The 21,008-nt window shown below is 45.2% G+C and overlaps 1 protein-coding gene across 2 annotated transcripts in view; it reads right to left on the bottom strand.

Annotated features, from left to right (window-relative positions):
• The window catches only part of bcas3 (BCAS3 microtubule associated cell migration factor), a 329,169-nt gene that overhangs the window by 203,622 nt on the left and 104,539 nt on the right, over positions 1–21,008 (bottom strand). For both annotated transcript variants that reach the window (XM_056440363.1, XM_056440364.1), the window contains 4 exons: positions 19,420–19,544; positions 18,238–18,403; positions 18,058–18,155; positions 8,326–8,426 (listed from right to left, as the gene is read on the bottom strand). In XM_056440363.1, the coding sequence (XP_056296338.1) occupies positions 8,326–8,426; positions 18,058–18,155; positions 18,238–18,403; positions 19,420–19,544 (490 nt within the window). The remainder of the gene's footprint in view (positions 1–8,325; positions 8,427–18,057; positions 18,156–18,237; positions 18,404–19,419; positions 19,545–21,008) is intronic.

Below are 21,008 nucleotides of genomic sequence, written 5' to 3'. Positions count from 1 at the left end.
GGCTTTGGCAAGAGATTGTTCATCCAATCACCAGGCAAGTATTTTTGGAAAGCGCCTGTCTTTTTCCAAACAGTTTCCAATGACGGCAGTCCAACGTGTAAACAAACTATCTGGTGCGACAATTTATCAAACTGGAGGAACCCAAAAAACATGTCTCCTGAACATACTTTCCTCTACTAATCCATTGGCAGTTAGTCAAGGAGATAGTCCTGGAAATAATCCTGAGGAGTCGCTCAGTGGATTGGACACACGGTTTGGTGTACAACCTATGTACCAATACTCACCAGATACAGTACTCACATGAACTCTGTTACATGAAATCCAACTAAAAGCTTGCTGTACTCTTGCGCCACCAAAAAGTCTCAGGATGTTGTCACAACTCGTCAGGGTCCTGTGCATGTAGGGAGTGCTGGCGGCATGATGGGAAGCCTTCCCAGATGGTTAATATAAGTGTGACACTAGCAACAGCATGACATCGTGGCTGAGGTGAGGCCTACTGGGAGGATAAGACGACTCTGGCAGTCCAGACGGTCCAGGAGCGTTTGAGCGCGTGGCACTCATGCTTGCTGAAAGTAGGATAAGAGAGGGTTACGAAGTGGGTGACTCAAACTTTGGACTATTACTGCCTGCTCCAGTCTCCATCTCCTCTTCGCCTTGAACTTACTGAGTAACCATCTCCTGCCTTACACTCCCACTTTTCACTGCTCTCCCATTTTAACTCTGACTTTTCAACTCCCTGCAGCACTTACTCACTGTTCACATTTCATTATCTTCGCTTGGTACGTGTCTCTCACTCAGCTCAATAAAGCTCCATCTCTGGCTACCAGGTGCCAACATCTTCGACCAGAGAGCGCTTACACTCTCTGAATTCTTCTGGGTCTTTACACATGTATGCATATACAGGCCCAGATGTAGGAGGTCTGTCACAGCTGTGCAAATTAGGCCACAGAAGGAAATAGAAGGATTGTCACTTTGTTTGTGTGTGTGTTTATGTGTGTGTGTGTGCGTTTCTGCTTTGTCATTAATATCACGCCCAGCCGCATAACTGGACAGCTGCCAGTGGGTTCTCTTTGCAGTAGGTTGGAAGTTCCAGATGTTACAGTCCAGTGTCAACCCTAAACCCCCTCCCCATCCCATCTCAACGGACAGAGCCAATGACACGTTATGACCTATACCCTCTCTAGAACGGGAAGCAAGTAGTTTTATCTGAGAGATACAACGATTATAAAGGTCTCAGCATGGTTCAAATGAATTATGTTATACGAAGTGTCGTCCGACCATGTTTAAAGACAAACGTGTCTATTCTTGTTTTGGAACACCAAACTCAAAGGCGGGGTGAAAAGACAGACAAAATATTAAAGTAAACTCTTGGCTAAGTAATATTTTGCAATTTCAGATGTAATATTTTGCGATTTCAAATGTTGTTGACAATCTGAAAAGCACTTGAGCATTGTTAGGCTGTGGCAGTATGTATTAGGGCTGAAATGCTGTAATACTTACTATAGTAAGCGGTAAACAATCTGTGGTCAATGCAGTCCAAGAATGGGCATATTTGTTTAAACAGGTCTTAACATCCTGAGATTCTTGTTTTGACAAATCATGACTAGGAAATGAGTTTTAGCCAGCATTAAAATGGCAACTGATTCCATGGTCCCAAAATATCTTTAACATCCTACAGCCAACTGCCACCAGAGATCACAACAACTAATGCAGAAGTACACTTTTGGGATGTTTTCATATCTTTGTTTTAACTGGAACCATTTAATAAAGTTGTGTTTTAAGTACTTGTGTGCCCAACCAACCCTTATCTGGAGTCATTCACTGTGTGTAATATTACTGTTGTGTGTTGATATTTAAACACTGATATGCAGTAGCACAAGCCATCAATTTGCCTGGTTTTTAAATTATTTGGTATCCAATACTTTTCATATTGACAATGAAAGGACGAATACTGACGTGATGCATAGTGTCCTAAAACGCATGTATTAGGACATAATCTTAACACATTTGACATCCATCAACTGACATTAGATACGTCACACCCTTTCCAGCACATCAGAATTGGCAGATAATTGGCAGATGCGATGTAGAGACCTGAGGTGGAAGGGCAGGAGGTTTTGTTGTCCACTGACAGCCAGCTGAAGAGCAACTAACAATGACTGGCAGCAAATGGCACAATGTCACAGCAAGCTGAAGCACTGACATGGCGGAAAACCTCACATTTCATTAGGGGAGAGCCGATCAATCCGAAATCCCAACCCAACGCCAAAATGCCTGAAGATAATCTAATGAAGGCCAGTGATATGATATAATGGAATCCACAAGGCAGTACTCAGAGTCTAATTCAACGTAGCTTATATGTATTCAGTATTTCACAATTTGCCAAGCTCTAGTACTTGATATGTCCAAAACATTTGAAAAGGATTGGACAACTCTGTCTGCCTGATCTACAAACCGTCGTTTAATTTCGCTTGGGTACGTTTATCCTCACGCCATTAGCTGTCGAAAATGTTTCTCAAGAGCTGCTACCACACTTGGGTACACGACATGCTGTACTGTATAAAGTACATGCTGTACAGTATAAAGAGCTGTACTGTTACATCTCAAACTACCGAGGAACACATCACGACCACTGCTCTGACAGGAAGTCACCAATAATCTAGGTTAGTGCAATGGATAGTTTGGCTCCTGGCAAGCTATCATGGCTGATGTGGACGAGAGCCTCTGCAGGCTAAGTGGGGTGCATTTTAACCAATCAATTATGCATGCATTGGAATTATTGATGGTGAAAATGTAGTGGGTTACCTGCCGACACCAGAGATGAGTGCATTGAGGGTTAACCAAGCTGAAAAGACCAGGGTGTGCATTCTGGATCTTCTTAACATGGCTTGAAGAAATACCATGAACATTTCAGCACAATGTAGGAGACCTTTTGTGATTAGGAAGAAGCCACACAGTACAAGAGTAAATGTGTATGAATCCAAATAATTAAGATCCAAATACGTTGTACACATATAGATAAATAAGATTGTGTAACGGTAAAATGAACTAAAGACAGAAGCCTACAGCGATAGAGCGGGTATTTGGAGTGTTAATCCTGAGGTTTGTATCAGCAGGCATACTTTTCACTTCGGAACAATGCAATTATGTCTTCCAAAATGTTCAAAGGATTCAAAATCCAGAGGAGATCATAACTTCCAACAGCAATCAATGCAGCTTGGCCACTTAGTGGCCGTGGAACAGGTCAACCTCATGAAGTGGTTGGCTAGTGTGTTAGCAAACAGTAGCCCCCTCATGTATCCAGCTGATACAGAGAAACATTGATTTGGACAAATGTAAGTCTGATACTCCTTTTTTTTCTCTTTTGGTCTCTACCAGCTCCCGGGTGAGATATCTGACTCCATAGCTGCTAAATGCTTCACTATGTTCACCAGCTCATCTCTTAATGCTGTTTAGTGTTGGGAACATAGTTCCCAGTGGGTTTATCAGATCTTTTCCCGCTAACAGCTTCTGCTGCAGTTGGAAACCACTCTAATGATAGGAGTTAGGGCCAGAGCATCATAATAATGAAGAAGAGGCTTAAACAAACCCTGAAGAACTGAGGAGGATAAAGATAACAATATGTGTACCCATTTTTTTGTAATATACTTTTTGATCTCCATTTATTTAAAATATGCCGTTTACTTCAAAAGTCTTAAAGTTAACGTATTGAATTACTTGTTTGATTTGGGCAAAATCAGGAATTCTCTTCCTATCAAGCTCTCATAATTGAGATGGAAAAATTTATTTCATTGTCGTATTACATATTTGAGGGTCAAGCCTCCTCAAAGTGTTGCCTTAAGTTCACAACCAAAAATGAAGAAGCACTCTGTTCCCCGGCTGCTTACAGTCAGTGCCCATTATTCACACATACATTGTAGAAGGTTGGGTGCACCTTTGATTAAGATGGGAATTTGAGCTGGACCGCAGAGGGATTGATGATTCTATCCACCTCATAGGGCTCAATGAAGCGGGTGCCAATTTGCTGGACTTGACATGGAGGGGTAAGTCTCGAGAAGGGAGCCACACTTTCTGACCCGGGCAATAGGTGGGTGAAGGGAATCGGCGCCGGTCGACTAGGTGCCTGGTGTGCGCGACCGAAGAGAGGAGCGCAGACCGGACCTCCTTCCAAAACCGCCAGCACCTACGAAGGTCTGCTTGACTGGAGGTCCGGAAACAGGGGCGGTTGGTATCACAAGGAAGACATGAAGGGGGAAAAGCCTGTATCGTTTTTTTCTTTTCTTCCAATACCGGTGCTAAAACGATACTTTTAAAACGATAGCGGCACTTAAACGGTGCCTGAACCGATACTTTTTTTTCTCAAAAGACCCCGAAACGACGATTGACAATGACGACATTAAAAACCTCTTTGGCCATATTCCCTGTAAAAGCCGTTTTCATGGCCGCACTGACAAAAAACGGATATCAGACTGTCGCGCTTGTGGCTCGTAGCTCTCGCTAGCTCATAGCTAACATGGTTATAATGCTTAATTTATTATTTGTTGGCCTACTTTTATGAATGCAAGACTAGCAATCAATGTTACGGTACTAATCTGAGTCCAGGCTGCTCTTGTCATCATCGGTCTCCACGTGTTCAGGGGGACCGTCTCCCCATCAGGCCCAGCCTGACGCTGATGTGCTCGGCACCGGCTCACGCAGACAAACACGGTGCATGCCTCCGCTTTCAAAGTTAAATGATAGGCTATCGCAACCTGCTGACAGGGCGGAGTCACCAGAGAAGTTCAAAAGAATTGTGCCATATTGGCACCGGTTTTCCGTACCCAACCCTCGCAGTGACGCAACGTCATGCTGTATCCAAATCCTGGTTTGCTCGCTCCATCTGGCCGTTAGTCTGGAGGTGGTATCCCTGGCGGAAGTACCTAGGTGCGGCAAGGAATAGGCAAAGGGGTCAACTGGCCTGCTGTGAGTTAGTGGGAAGCCTTGCTGCGGACACAGACTGAGCAGGTGTCTTGGGACATAAAGGACCGCCAGAACCGTTGTCTTATGAAACGAGTGCGGTGGAACCCAGGGTGGCAGGCCAACCTGGAGGAATGCCCCCAATGTAAGACTTGTGAACGGACTGTGTCATGCACAAACAGACGGTAAGCGGGACCCTTGCCCGGGTCCAGATGGGAGCACTGGGCATCCCGGACGAGAGACTCAACTCCCCATGTGACCGCAAACACCAAAATGGAGGGAGAGAGGATGGTTTCAGGATCGAGGATGAGCTTCTCCGTGGTGGACTGACGTGAAAGGGCATCTGGTTTAGATGTTACGTGAACCAAGGCGGTAGGTGAGGGTGAAATGTAACCTTCCCAGGAACAAAGCCCACCGAGCCTGGCGGGAGTTCAACCTCTTGGCAGAGTGAAGGCAATTAAGGTGTTTGTGATCCAAACTATGAACAGTTGCTCTGCTCCCTCCAACCAGTGTCTCCACTCCTCCAACGCCAGAACCACAGCTAATAGCTCTCGGTAACCCACATCGTAGTTGCGCTCAGCAGGTGAAAGACGCCGGGAAAACAAGGCGCAGGGGTGCAGCTTCTTATCGCTGAGAGACGACAGCCCCGACCCCCGGATCCAAGACATCCACTTCCACCACAAACTGTAGAGAGGAATCTGGGTGAATTAACACCGGGAAAGAAGTGAATCGTCTCTTCAGGGTGGTAAAAGCAGAGTCTGCCTCCGGAGTACAAGAAAATGGGGCGGCAGTGAAGGTGAGTTGCGTGAGGGGAGCAGCTACTTTGCTGTAGTCTCGTATGAACCGTCTGTAGAAATTAGCAAACCCAAGGAACCGTTGTAGCTTTTTGCGAGTGGTGGCCGTGGGCCACTCAACCACTGCCTGAACTTAGTCGGATCTGTGGAGGGAGCTTTGCAGGAGGAATCGTCCACATGCTCCCAGGTCTCCGGAATAGCGTTCCGGGGTTGGGATGTAAGCTCCCGGACAAGTGGGGCTGGAGCGGTGGGCACCGGAGGTGGCGTTGGTGAGTCAGCAGACGACACAACTGTGCCTGTGGCAGAAAAGGCAGCGATGCTAACATGACACCACGGGAGGCTAGCGCCTGGCCAAGGGATCCCATGTGCGCTGGTTTCATGTTTGGTCAGATTATTCTGTAAGGGTTCGGTCTTGGCCGGACCCAAGCGCAGAAAGAGGGATGGTAAAGTTGGGTGAAGGTAATGGGTTTTATTGACAGAACACTGATGAGATGGTAGGACAGGAGGTGTGTGCAAGCAGAGTCGTGAGGTGGCGTGAGCGGTGGCGCAAGAGAGCAGGCACGGGAATCCACTGGAAATGGTGAAATAATTTGGCAACTGGAGAGAGGGAAGGCGTGGTGTTTTAACAGGAAGGATCTGATGATATAATAAATAATAATAATTCATTATATTTGTAAAGCGCTTTTCAATGACCCAAAGACGCTGACAGAAAATGCAAAGCAAAAGAACAGACAAGAATGGGCAACATATAGAGACAAAATAGAACAGAACAACAAAACACAGTAGTCAGGGAAAAATAGAAGCAAAGCGGAGGGGGGGGGTTTGGGGAGAGGAGGTGGTTAAGGGTAAGGGAGGTCATACGCTCGGGAGAAGAGGTAGGTTTTAAGGCGGGATTTGAAGGTGGTAAGTGAAGGTGAGTCTCTGACAGGCTGGTGGAGGGAGTTCCAGAGACGAGGTGCAACTCGAAAGAAGGCTCGATCACCAAAGTGTTTGAGTTTGGACGGAGGAACAATGAGGCGGGGAGTGGATGAGGAGGGGAGGGTTACGGTAGGCGATGGAGAAGAAGGAGGTCAGTCAGGTAAGGGGGGGCCAGGCAGTGAAGTGCTTTGTAGGTGAGGAGGAGCACTTTAAAGTTGATGCGGTCTTTGATGGGGAGCCAGTGGAGAGATTGGAGGACAGGAGTGATATGATGACGGAACCGGGTGGTAGTGAGCAGGCGGGCGGCAGAGTTCTGTACCATCTGTAGTCGATGGAGGGAGCGGGAAGTGATGCCCGTGAGGAGGGAGTTGCAGTAGTCCAGGCGGGAGGAGACAAAGGCGTGAATGAGGCATTCAGCGGCAGTGGGAGAGAGGCAGTGTCTGATTTTGGCAATGTTGCGGAGATGGAAATAGGAGGTCTTAATAATGGAGCTAACATGAGGGTCGAATGAGAGGGTGGGGTCCAGGATGAAGCCAAGGTTGCGAGCCAGGGGGGAGGGGGTAATGGTTGTGTCGTCAATGGTAAGAGTGATGGGTCCGGTCTTGTTGAGAGTTGATTTAGTGCCAATGAGGAGAAGTTCAGTTTTGTCACAGTTAAGTTTGAGGAAGTTATGGGTCAGCCAGGTTTTTATTGCGGATATACAGGTTTCAATGTGGGAGAGGGGTGGGTTCTTTGTGGATTTTGTGTTTATGTAAATCTGTGTATCATCGGCATAACAGTGAAAGTCCAGGTTGAAGTTGCGAATAATTTGGCCAAGGGGGAGTATGTAGCAGATGAAAAGCAGGGGGCCAAGGACTGAACCTTGGGGGACCCCCTGCGTGACAGAGGAAAGGGTGGAGGTATGACCATTGAGGGAGATGAACTGTTTTCTGTCGGTGAGGTAGGAGGTGAACCAGTCCAGTGCAGTGCCCTCAACACCCAGTTGGCGCAGCCTTAGAAGGAGGATGGGATGACTCACTGTGTCAAAGGCTGCGCTGAGGTCTAGAAGTATCAGGATGTTGAGGGCACCTGAGTCAGAGGAGATGAGTAGGTCATTGATGACTTTGACCAGGGCAGTTTCAGTGCTGTGTGATGGGCGGAAACCAGACTGAAGGGGTTCGTAAAGGTTGTTGGACTGAAGGTGGAAGTGGAGTTGGGTGGCGACAATTCGTTCAAGGGTTTTGGAAAGGAATGGGAGATTGGAGATAGGGCGGACAGATGAGGTGCAGTTGTGGAGATGAGGCAAGGTGCCGGAAGACACACGCACGCGCACACACGCAGACGCACACATACATACGCAGACGCACACATACATACACACACACACACATTCCTTGTGTCGCATAAAGGGACTACATCTTACATTTTCTTGTGCAACCAAGTGTTGTAAAATAACAATAACATGAAGTGTGAACCGTGATAGAAAATAAGAAGGGTTGATCAGTCACAGTCAAACTCTCAATAGTTGTTTTTGCCAAAACAACAGAGCAAGCTATGAGACCACAGCAACCAAACTCCGGGTGTGATGTCACCGATAGTCAGGTCATGTCACTCATTTGTTTGCTTCACACGGACAAACTCAATATAAGTGTAATGTTGGTTACGGGAGAGGTCTGACCTGAGAGAGCCACTCCTCATCCTCCTGACCGCTGTGGTCCGACGCCAGGCTGTCTGACGATTCGTGACGGGTGATTGGGCCTGGACTTCCCGGGGGCATCGCTGAGGGAAGACACACACATGAATCCATGACATGGGAGGCATTTGACATTTCGAAGCTCACACTATTTTGAGCCAATAGTCAATACCATCATAGTTTTCAACATCTCTAAAATGAAAGAATCACAGATGAATATCAATACGTTGAAATTTACTGGGGAGTCAAAGCAGGGCAGTGAATCACATATTGCCATTAACTATTTACATCCTTTAGCCTGTGAAGGAAAATGATTTCTGACAACTAGTTTATTAAAGTCTGAGTCATAGGAGTTTGAATGATACGAATATATGTAGGCTGAACTAAGTCCTAGCAGTTATTTTGTGCTCAAATATCAGTGATGACGGACTGCACCAAATCAAATGTTGAATGCTTTGGGCAGATATGACAGTCCACTTAGTGAGATCAAACACAGTTGAGTGAAAGAGAGCAAAGATCCCATGTTTTTTTTTCTCTCATATGGGAATATGGGTGCTTGACAGAAATGAAAGTGTACAGTAGAGTGTGTGAGAGAGAAACTGTGCATGTGTGTGTGTTATAAAAAGAGAGCGTGATAGAGAGATCCAGTGACAGATGGTGCTCTCGCAGGCTTGAATAAGCAGGCGTGGAGAATGAGGCCTAATGTGTAGAATCAGTCCTTTCTCTGTCTCTGGGAAGGGGTTTGCTTAACACAGGAATGGCTAATAAACTTGTCAAGTCCACATCTGGAGAGCAGGAGGCACTCCGGTCTTTGTCCACACACCAACACACACACACACACACAGGTGTTCATACACCCCTGATGGAGGCAGTTTGGTGTCACACAAGCAGCCTCCCCCCCCCCCCCTGACCTCGACACACACGTTTCCCCTATAGAGAGTGAGGTGTGCACAGTTCTTACACCTGCTTCTGCAGTAGTAATCACTTTGTGTATAGCTCAATTTGAAACATTGAAGAACAGGTTTAAAGAAGGGCTGGCCGTGCAGAGTGAGCCAACATACAGAGAAAGAAAGCGCCACCTACAGAAACCAAGAGAAATAGATCCAACTTGACAACACACATCTTTACTTACTTGGAGACAATCTTGTGAAAGAAAAGTGTGACTTGTCAGATCAATTTCCACAATGAAATCGCCAGAGAGTGACATGGGGGAGGATTTGAAAGGAGTACAAAGAAAGGAAGAATTTATCAAATAATTTCTTCGTCAGGAAGATATTATCAATAACAATATCTAGAAAAAATAGAATTGTTGAAAGTATCAGGTGATGTATGACAACTGTTGGTGTTGCCTGACCAACAATCCAAACCTCCAAAACATTTACAATGATATGATTACTCAATTTCACAATGTCTGATTGATTTTGTGTCAAATGACGACAGTTTATGGCATAGGACTAAAATAGGATGCTCGATACAGCTGTGAACTCAATGTGGGCAAAACATTCTCCTGTCAAGCCATACCATAGAAATAAATAGTTGGAAGACATGTTTTAGACTTCTTAAAGGGTTAGTTTCATTAGTCTCTCTCTGATAGTTCTGCCTCCAATCTGATAGGAAAATAATGGAATGGAAATCACTTTGCGGTCCTCACAGGATTGAAACAAATATCTGTTAAAGTTCAACAGCAAAGTCTCACATGGACTAATTCTTGGGAAAGATAGATGTGCTTGTTTTTTGTTTTTCTTGCAATTTTGGAGAGAAGAGAAAGGAACAGAGAAGGGTCCTTGTGTCGTTTTAAAATGGAAGAGAGAAGAACAAAGCCTTTGTTGTGTTACTTATTAAACTAAATCACAACCTCTCTCACAAAATCTCTCTCTCTCGCTCTCTCTCTCTCTCTCTGACCCGTGGGGCCAATAACTGTTCCCTAATTAATTATTGATGTTCTGAAGCAGTTGGTAGGCTGGCTGGATCAGGTTTCCCTGTGTGTGTGTGTGTGTTTGTGTGTGTATGGGGGGGCTTTCCAGTCACAGCCAGGCTCCGGTGTGGGGAGTTAGTGGTCATCCCCACGGGTCAAGCAAAGACACAACCCTCTGTGTGTGTGTGTGTGTGTGTGTGTGTGAGCATGTTCGCAGCCAGACTGACCCCAGCAGTTACAGTCATATCTACCCATCTCAGTGTCCGGATAGCCAGACACTTGGCCTTCTGCTTTTAAAATGCTCATTACTGGCTCTTAAGAGACAGAACGTCAATGCAATTTCACAGACAACATGTTGTAAGTGCAAACTTATTGCATTGCACTCAAGAAAGGAGTCTGAATGTATGGCTATAGGCACAGTGTGGCTGAGATTTGATGGATTCAAAGAAACATCAGAGAATAAAGGAAAGCATGGAGGCATTATTTAGAAGTGATCAAAGGGGAAGGATGTGTATTACTTCAATCGTAATAATACACTTTAGATAAGTATATTAAATGTAGCACAGGAATTCAGAGATGCCTCAGTGGCTCCAGTTATATATTGTTGTTCAATTTACGGAGGGACTCACAACTAGCATGGATAGCATGATTGATAACTGATACTCTACCAGAAACGTTTGCTTGTATATGTTACTCGATGACAGAAGTTGGGCCATTATGCCGACAATGACCCTGTATTATTGAGCTACATGAGGTGACTCTCAGCCTTTTCCAGGCCAAACACACCATACATCCCTAACTTATGGGGACATGGATAAGTCCTGGTGATGGAAAATGTGTTTGCTGTGAAAGGAAGAGGAACATCATTGGTTGGAGTAAGTCATTCATATAAAAAAAGACATTGGTGTTATTAAAAAATATGTCCTTGAAATTGGGTTTCGACAATATGACGATATGTAGTGAGAGAATATATACATTAGTTTAACATCAGAGCTTTTTCCATACCATTTATATCCTGGTTTCTCTGCATCTAAGATCTCTGGGCTCCTTGGAGGCAGCATTTTAAAATCAATAATCAAGGCTGCTGTATGGTAATATTTATATATGCATTTTGCATCAATCTTATGAAGCACATGTACTGTATTTCTTTGACATTCAAGCTGCTGGATTAAACAAAAACAGAGTCTCGTCTGCAAATTCTATCCATAAACAGTTTAACGATCATGGAGGTCTAGATCGTGGAATATGCCTATTATATAACTATTCATACGCTCTGTCATATTCATTGATTGTGTTGTTACTGTGTTTTGATTTGTGTATAATGATTAATTCTGTACACATTACATCTATTGCTTCTGTCCATCCTGAAGAGGGATCCTCCTCTGTTGCTCTCCTGAAGGTTTCCTTCCTTTTTTTCCCCCTGAAGGGTTGTTTGGGAGTTTTTCCTGATCCGATGTGAGGTTTTTGGGCAGGGATGTCTATGTGTTCAGATTGTAAAGCACTCTGAGACAAATTTCTAATTTGTGAAAATGGGCTATACAAATAAACTGAATTGAATTGAAACTGAATTGGTGATATGTTTTGGAAGTCTTGGGTGGTTGAGAGATGGCAGAAGTCTACTTGAAATTAAATGACCAGCAAAGGCAGAACATTGTTATTATTCCATCATAAGCTAAGAAGCACTATTTGCTTATGATGGTTGATTTCAAAGATACGTTTAAACTGTAATTCGTCATATATGATTTCTAGACAACTCACAATAATAACTTTCATGGTTACTAGGATGATTGATTAGGTTTTTGGTCTCTTTCTTGATGATTATGAGCTTGCATACCCACAAAAGCAGGACATTGCGGAGGAACTGATTGGTCTGTGTCGCCATCTTCATTGACTGTGGAGAGAGTGGTGTTTTGCTGTGCTGAAGGCTGTTTGCCAGCGGCCTGTTAGCCAATGCAGTGAAGCAGGGAGTCAGAACAAGAACAAAGGCTGCCTAGGTATTGATGGAGCCCGACCTCATGGGGCCCTGGGCCAGGGGTCGGACAGGCCGATCTCCAGGGCGAGATAAGGTGCTAACAATCGGATAGATCTGGAGAGCTGGCTGCGCGCTGGACAGAGGATAGCCGGCATGTCTGGGCCGGCCGCTCTGTTCACCTTCATCTCTGTCATTGGTTTTTCTTAAAGATTCATTTGGTTGGTCTTTTATTTTTCCTCTACTCTGACCCGCCGCACTCGGCTGCCAGACATTTCACTTGCTGGGCTCCCTCTCGAGCGCTCCACCTGTCTCTCTTCTCACTTTTCTCTCTTCTCACTTTCCTCTTTTGAGTAGTACTCTGGCAGATAGGTGCTGGCACACTGACAGACTGGGATAGCTTAGTCATTATATATCATTCAAGGCGTATTTGACTGACAGTTCCTTCATTCAGCCAGCGCTACACTTACCCCATCCTTTCTCTGCCTCTCTTTGATTACTGACCCAGTCATGGCGCCACGGTTTCTCTTTACCAAACGCCTGATGCTCCAAGGCCTTCACTCTAGCCCCTCTCTCGGAGCAATTAGATCTATTGACGAGGCTACTGTGGCTGGCCTGTCATGGGCCTCAAAGTCCCAAGAGAGTGGCCGAGCCAGCCAGTCAGTCAGTCTCCACAATTAGCACATTATATGACAGGTAGAGAGGGGAGGGCCGTGGCCAAGAAGCAAAGCCTCTGTTGCTGTCGTCATTGCCCGGCTCAAAGGAGCCAGCCAGATACCCAGGTGGTAAATTATTCACCGGTTTGTTTGCTTCAGAGCAAGTCTGCGGGTAGGGGAAAGAGGTGTCGGAAAACATACCGCGGGCAGCTAGGTAAATATCACCCCGAAAAGAAAGCTCACACCGTATGTAGGTTGGGAAACCTCACATTCATCAAAGTACAGCCAGTGTTATGATGGGGATTAGAGTCGTCGTTCTGTTACTACACAGCTCCAACACCTCTGGCCAACAAGAAAAAAAGAGCCATTTAGACACTTGAGTACTTTTGGAGACACAGACAGGACTCATGTGATTCCAGCTCAGCTTTAGATAGAGGATTCCCTAAACACACAACAACAAAAAACGTGGCTCCAGACTGCTTTTATGACGCCAGATCACACTACCCCATCTCCTCTATTTGCGAGTGTACTGTATAATGTGTGTCTCCTTCTTCCTTATCTTTCCCGGGCAGCGCTGCACGTTGCCGTCCTCTGCGAGGCTGAGTGCTGCCAGTAGCTGCTGCAGATGGACAGGTGGAGATAGTGACCATGAAGTGGCGCCACTGCTGCCTTTTATCATCCCGTCCTGGAGGCTCCGGTCTGGCCTGACCCCGGCCTTTCCGCTACCCTTCCTATTCCTTTCCCTGCATGCTGCATTTTTAATCAGCCTGGGTCATCCAATATCGAGCCACGAGACCAGAAACCATGGCCTGCCAATCAAGCGCTGCCACCTCTCTCCTTGTGTCACCCGTTTTTAGAGGCCAAAATCTGTTTGTTAGCGGATATTTATCTGGATCATTTACCCTCATTCTTTGACTCTTTCAGTACTTCGGTTTCTGAAAGATTACTTATTGTTTGCCTATATTTGATGGTGATATTCAGGAAAGGGGGGAAATCGAGGGGGCGACATGCAGCCTTGTTGCATGGGTCGCCTGCTCTACTATGTGAGCTCCCATAGCGCCCCAGTGCTTCTTATTCTCCTCTAATGGTAAAAACATTCTCTTCTCATTTCCTCTCACGCTACCTGTTCTCTCTTGTGGTTCTTCTCCCGATGATGTAAATCAGACCGAGATAGCACAGTGTGTTCTGCGTGTAAGAACTATGTGTGTCTTTTCAGTTATGTCCGCCGCGGCATGATGCAGACGCTCAGCGAGAGGCAACTGGACAAGGGGCGCATGGCTGTGCTTTAATTCATCCGAAGGTCAAATCGACTCTTTCTCCTGGATCACTCCTCCGTTGTGCTGCCAAGCCCTGGAGGGAACGGCAGAGGAGAGGGCTGGCAAGGAGACGCATGCTGAGACAGTGGATGTGGAGAGTTTGTGCTCGGGTGAGAAGCACAGGAGTGGAAGGTGGCACTCCAAGAGCAACCCGGCCAGTGTTGGCGGTGTCTAGGACGCCGACTCCGAGGGGAAATGGCAGGAGCACACCAAGTGGGTGGAGGGCTGAACAATTATGTTCATAGCGTCATGACCTCGCATTGGTTCATACTTGGTTGGTTTGGGGAATAATGAAGAGACGCGGCGGTGTTATCCGGCTATTGTTAATTGGATGTAAATGTTAATGCAATGAATCCCTCTTATTATGCAGCCAGTTCCACTGCCCATGCTGGCAGAGAGAATGGTGGAATAAGCTGACGCGCATGCCCGTCACTCCAACGTGTCCTCATCGCGCTGACACTTGGAGAGACCATTAGCACTAATTTGAGAAAATGACCTACCAGTTAGACCTGGAGCACTGCAGAAGTCAACGGAGACGAGGAGAGAGATTAGGGTAAACACAGCTACTACTTGCCCTGGAGCGGTCGCATGAGCTAATTACAGATTTTGTGTGTTTATAATTATGGAGTGAGTTCAAAACGCCAGCCTTTTCCAGGGGGTGGATTGATTCCGTGTGTGGCCATCCGAGTGCACTCTGCACTTTTTCCGAATTGGCCTTTCAGAGGGCAACCTAAAGTGCTCACCGCTCTGTACTTGTTATTGAATTAGAGAGAGTTTAGGGTGTCAGCTAATTGGTCTGAGTGCGGCATCTTAAGGCATTGTGCTAGCATGCCCCGAGGCCGGCATGGAGTGTGGCCGGCAAATTAAGGATTCAAGGTGAAGCACCGACCGGACGAACAGGAAGGACTTCTGACAGGGCTCAGAAGATAGGAGATGGTGGAAATGGCGGAAGTATCTTTCGGCAAAGTTTTTTGAGAAATGACATGTTATGGCTGCTGACTGGAGAAGTCTCTTCTCAGCATGTGGCACCAATAAGAGGCTGAGGACCGGCTGTCAACACAAGCAACATGGAAACATCAGCAGGGAATAGGGGTCACCCCCTTGACTAATGGTACATACAGTACATACATATAGAAGAACATGGCTGCGTTAACCTGTGCAACCAAAACATACACAGACCTGTCAGAGATATTTGGATGCATATGTATACAAAACAACATAGTACATGCAGTGCAGGAATATATACAGTGCATCCGGAAAGTATTCACAGCGCTTCACTTTTTCCACATTTTGTTATGTTATTCCAAAATGGATTAAATTCATTATTTTCCTCAACATTCTACACACAACAACCCATAATGACAAAGTGAAAACTGTTTTTTGCAAATTTGTGCAAATCTGTTAAAAATAAAGAACGAAAACATAACATGTACATAAGTATTCACAGCCTTTGCCATGACACTTAAAATTTAGCTCAGGTGCATCCTGTTTCCACTGATCATCCTTGAGATGTTTGATTGGAGTCCACCTGTGCTAAATTCAGTTGATTGGACATGATTGAGAAAGGCACAGACCTGTCTATAGAAGGTATCACTTAGACTGAGCTAATTACCAGACTGAGCGATCGGGGGAGAAGGGCCTTAGTCAGGGAGGTGACCAGGAACCCGATGGTCACTCTGACAGAGCTCCAGCGTTGTTCTATGAAGAGAGGAGAACCTTCCAGAAGGACAACATCTCTGCAGCACTCCACAAATCAGGCCTGTTTGGTAGAGTGGCCAGACGGAAGCCACTCCTCAATAAAAAGCACATGACAGCCCACCTAGAGTTTGCAAAAAAGCACCTGAAGGACTCTCAGACCATGAGAAACAAAATTCTCTGGTCTGATGAAACAAAGATTGAACTCTTTGGCCTGAATGCCAAGCGTCATGTCTGGAGGAAACCAGGCACTGCTCATCACCTGGCCAATACCATCCCTACAGTGAAGCATGGTGGTGGCAGCATCATGCTGTGGCGATGTTTTTCAGCGGGAGGAACTGGGAGACGAGTCAGGATTGAGGGAAAGATGAATGCAGCAATGTAAAGAGACATCCTGGATGAAAACATGCTCCAAAGCGCTCTGGACCTCAGACTGGGGCGACGGTTCATCTTCCAACAGGACAACGACCCGAAGCACACAGAAGAGATAACAAAGGAGTGGCTTCGGGACAACTCTGTGAATGTCCTCGAGTGGCCCAGCCAGAGCCCTGACTTGAACCCGATTGAACATCTCTGGAGAGATCTGAAAATGGCTGTGCACCGACGCTCCCCATCCAACCTGATGGAACTTGAGAGGTTCTGTAAAGAAGAATGGGAGAAACTGCCCAGAAATATGTGTGCCACGCTTGTGGAATCATACCCAAGAAGACTTGAGGCTGTAATTGCTGCCAAAGGTGCTTCAACAAAGTATTGAGCAAAGGCTGTGAATACTTATGTACATGTTATGTTTTCGTTCTTTTTTTTAATAAATGTGCAAAAATTTGCAAAAAACAGTTTTCACTCTGTCATTATGGGTATTTGTGTGTAGAATGTTGAGGAAAATAATGAATTTAATCCATTTTGGAATAAGGCTGTAACATAACAAAATGTGGAAAAAATGAAGCGCTGTGAATACTTTCCGGATGCACTGTATATATATTTTTTAAATGCTTCAAAACTCCTCTTTGAGGCCAATCCATATTTTTTTCACAAATAATAATACAACGAGTGGAATTTTCAATGGTGTATGAGGATGAAAGGAAAACAGTTGACTCCTTAGAATAGCATTTTGGTATTAACAGTCAATAAAAAAATGTGAAATCAGTGAGAATATTCTCAGCAATTGAGCACGAAAGAAAAAGGGAAAATCTAAAACTCAAATATTATTTAACTCAAATGGTTGATCAAGGGTTGTTTTTGTGACGATGGTATCTTTCAAATCATTCTGATTACACTGTTGTTCATCTCGGTGAACACTGACTTTGTGATTCTATTCTGACTTTCAGTGACCCCAGTTCTGGTTTGTCGGGAGTAGCAGCGTGACATCCCAGACCTCTCGGTTCATTTTCAATCTCAAAGGGCGTCATCAAAGGACGGCTTGGCCAAGAGGCCTCTGGACGCAATTGGAAAGACCTTTAAGTGACTCGAGCAAAGGCACATGTAGGCCAGAACCGATTGGACAGGAAACACTCTGGCATGGAGCTTTGGTGATTTGGTCTGGCGATGTCAGGCTACACGATAGCGGTTAAAACAGAAAATTCCACATCAGTGTCACCTGATTTTGAATATCAGTGTCACATCATCATCGTCTCAAACACTGCCCATAGTTAGATAAACGCTTGTGATTGGTCCGTCGTATCTCAGGCTGCTGGAAATGTGTCCAAAGCAGAGATGGACCAGACACAACTGTCAAATAAAACACGAGGCCACAGATTTGTCTGGTTCACAGGCAAACAGTGTCCACTGCTGTCTGCCGCGCTGCTGTCCGTCTGTCATTGTTGTCATTACCACAAACTATTAAGCTCAGAACACTGCGGGTTTACAATAAAAAAAACATATTTCTGGCACATGCCCAAGGAGTATATATATGCACTTGAGGGTAATTGTTTGAACAGCATCGTCATACATACGATATGAACACTAATCGAAATCTGTTCTGAACTGATCATAATGATTTCTGCATTGATTTGTATTGGCCTCTATTGCTTCCACTGACTTATTACGTATATAAACATAAATAAATACATCCCTGATATGTTACATGTTGCATTCTATTTGAACACAACTTGATACCGTGAAGAGGCTTGTTCGTGTAAACCAGTGAGACATGAAGAAAGATGTGCTTACCAGCCAGAAGATACTGGTAGTACTGCACCAGGTCGGAGGCCAACACCAGGGGGTGGTTGGAGTTGAAGGGCGGCTGCAGCTCATTCCATTGTGGAGTCCTGCTCCAGGAGACAAATCAACCATGAGACTGGCTCTATCAGAGGCACTTCTTCAAGTAGAAAGTGGTCGACAAAGTGTTACCTGGCTAGTGTCCAGCAGGCCCTTGGACAGGAGCTGAGCTCCAAAGGTGTGTCATCACTAATCTTTTGAGCAGTGCTAATTGGACGTGGCTCCAGGACATGCTCCACCAAGTTACCATAGCAACTGAGGATGTAGAGCGATTCGACCACCGACTGCCTGGCCTGATCTATGAAGGGGATGTGAAATAAGACACTGATAAAACAATACTGCTTCAGTACTACAATGACAATCAAAACATCCATTACTACTAATAATTAGGTAGAAAATGCAGACAGTTAAACATTCCTTAACATGCTGTATCCATAGGAAATTTTGTTTCACTTTTGGGGAGATGTGGTTGGACGTTGCCAGGATATTGGGCCCGGTGCAAGAACCACTCGTACAACTGATTCGTTCATCAGTGGCTTGTGCGAGTAATTTGGGAGACTTTGCCACGCTCACCAATTTTCTCAATTTACGGGTTGGCAGACCTGTTGTAAGAATCTTGTGCTATTGGTCACAATGCATTTAGAGTTTGAAAACCCTATATAAATTACACTTCGTAATTATGTTATTATGACCCCGTCCCGTTGCAATTGTCGATGGCCTTACTGTGGGGAGACGTGCTTCACATGGAACCATTTATTCTATCACTCAATGGCAGAAACTCCTTTTTCTCCCAAAGTCCCTTCAGCTACTGACGCCGTTAAAATCTTATGACTCTCCTTCCTATGAACCTCTGTCTTATAGGACAATATAGCAGATGGGATCCTCCTCTGTTGCTCTTCTGAAGTTTTCTTCCCTTTTTTCCCCGTACATTTTTTTTTCCTGATCCGATGTGAGGTCCTGGGACAGGGATGTCGTATGTGTACAGATTCTCAAGTCCTCTGTAATATTTGTAATTTGTAAATTTGGGCTATACAAAATAAACTGAATTGAGTCACCTAATATGATATTATCGGGGCGTTAGTTATTGTAATTTACAATTCTCATGGCTGACTGCTCATTTACACACAGGTGACATTCATCATGTTTACATAATTTAATCAGTTTTCACAAGTCAAGGGTGTTTGCTGAATCTGACATAGCACACTCGTACGGGCAAAATAAAAACACATTAAAAAGAGAGAAATAGAAACAAATGTCTTGCATGAGATCAATTAACTCGACAAATACAAAAAGCATCCAGGGCCATGGTCTAACCTTTCTCTCTTTTCATGGTAGGGTTGGTGATGAACCAGGACTGAGACGAGGCAAAGATCGCGGCCACACAGAACTCTCCTCCACTGGACTTGCTTGGGGAGATCTGAGGCGGCGGCTTAGCTTTGCTTCAGGAGGAAAAAGAGAACAACATTGACACAAGCGAAACACTGTACTGCAGAGGCTGTTCCTCAAAGCTGCTCTGTGTGGCGTTTATTTGGTCAGAAATGAATTCCCATAAACCACAAGACAAAACACACAATGTGAGTCATATGAAATATGTAGCATCTTTGAGACCAATATCTGTAAGTGTTTGTTCCATGATCGATAAAAATAATCAGATTTAGAAGAAGAGACAGTATCACACAAGGAATGTCACATTTTGGAGGCCGGTGTATACAAATTTCACAGCAACATCTCTGACCACTAAACATAAACTTCTTAGAAGGGATTTGCATGCAAGGGACTAAGCAGGGGCCATTGAAAACAAAGTAAACACCTTAGTAGCAAAACATTTGAAAATGAGTTTAGCTCCGACACAAATGTTGATACATGAAATATTCAGGAAAAAAAAAATTGCTGCTCAATTATCTCGATACACAATTCAGCCCCCCCCCCCCCCCCTTCTCGGTAACTTCCTGTCTGAAAAGGACAGTGTGCATGAGACAGGGTGTCCAGGTAGAAGACGGCAATAGTCCTCTTGTATGTCATCGAGGCATTTTAGGTTCACCTTCCTAATTTCACTAGGGCAGTGGCCATTTGAGGCGTGGCTATTCGGAGTAACGCTATTGCTTAGTGTGCTGCGTGTCCAAGTTGCACCAACTTCGACGCTGCACATTCTTTGGTTCCCAGCAATACATCCACCAACTGCGAAGGATGATTGGTGTTGCATGATGGTATTAGGGTAAGGGGCTATTTTCATGATTTGTTTAAGTTGGGGCTTCAAAGGTATATATAATATACAGTAGCTATATACAGGGGTGCACATAACTGGTACGCAGGTACGCATGTGCGAAAATAATCAACAATGCGTAATGCCACTTGTGTTACTTCGCGCCTTTGCGTACTTGACCGATCTGATATTGATCGTCACTAACCAACAGCATGTCATTTCTGTCTCTATGTTTCGCGTTAACACTTCTCGGCTCTCCGACTTGCGCGCCGCAGAGCTCCGATGCCGGCGTGTGCGCGCACATCGGGACGAAAAAAAGTCACTTGCACCCCCCCCCCCCCCCCAACTCACTGAAAAAGTTATGTGCACCCCTGGCTATATAACCCCTTTCACTCCCTTTTTCCTTTACTGTTTTGAGGAACTTGCAAGTCATGAATACTACTTCAAAGACACTCCTGCTCCTCCAGACGGGAGGGACCAATAGACCTTGTATTCCAACTGGATGCACAAGATCTAAATCCCAAATGAATACAGACTGTATTTATCACTTAATGGGACATGCACCTCACAACAGCAGTGTCCAAGCTGCCTCCCCTGGCGGCATTGCTTTGTTCTGGCCACAGGAGAGAATGTACTGGGAGTTATGGGATTATTCAGCATGTCAGGACTGTTTAAGAGGAAACGGACACAGAACGGGTTT

The sequence above is a fragment of the Pseudoliparis swirei genome, chromosome 20, assembly GCF_029220125.1.
Source record: "Pseudoliparis swirei isolate HS2019 ecotype Mariana Trench chromosome 20, NWPU_hadal_v1, whole genome shotgun sequence".
Classification (NCBI taxonomy): Eukaryota; Metazoa; Chordata; class Actinopteri; order Perciformes; family Liparidae; genus Pseudoliparis; species Pseudoliparis swirei.
The sequence above is the reverse complement of the archived record's forward strand: the minus strand, read 5'-3'. Positions and strand labels throughout refer to the sequence as shown.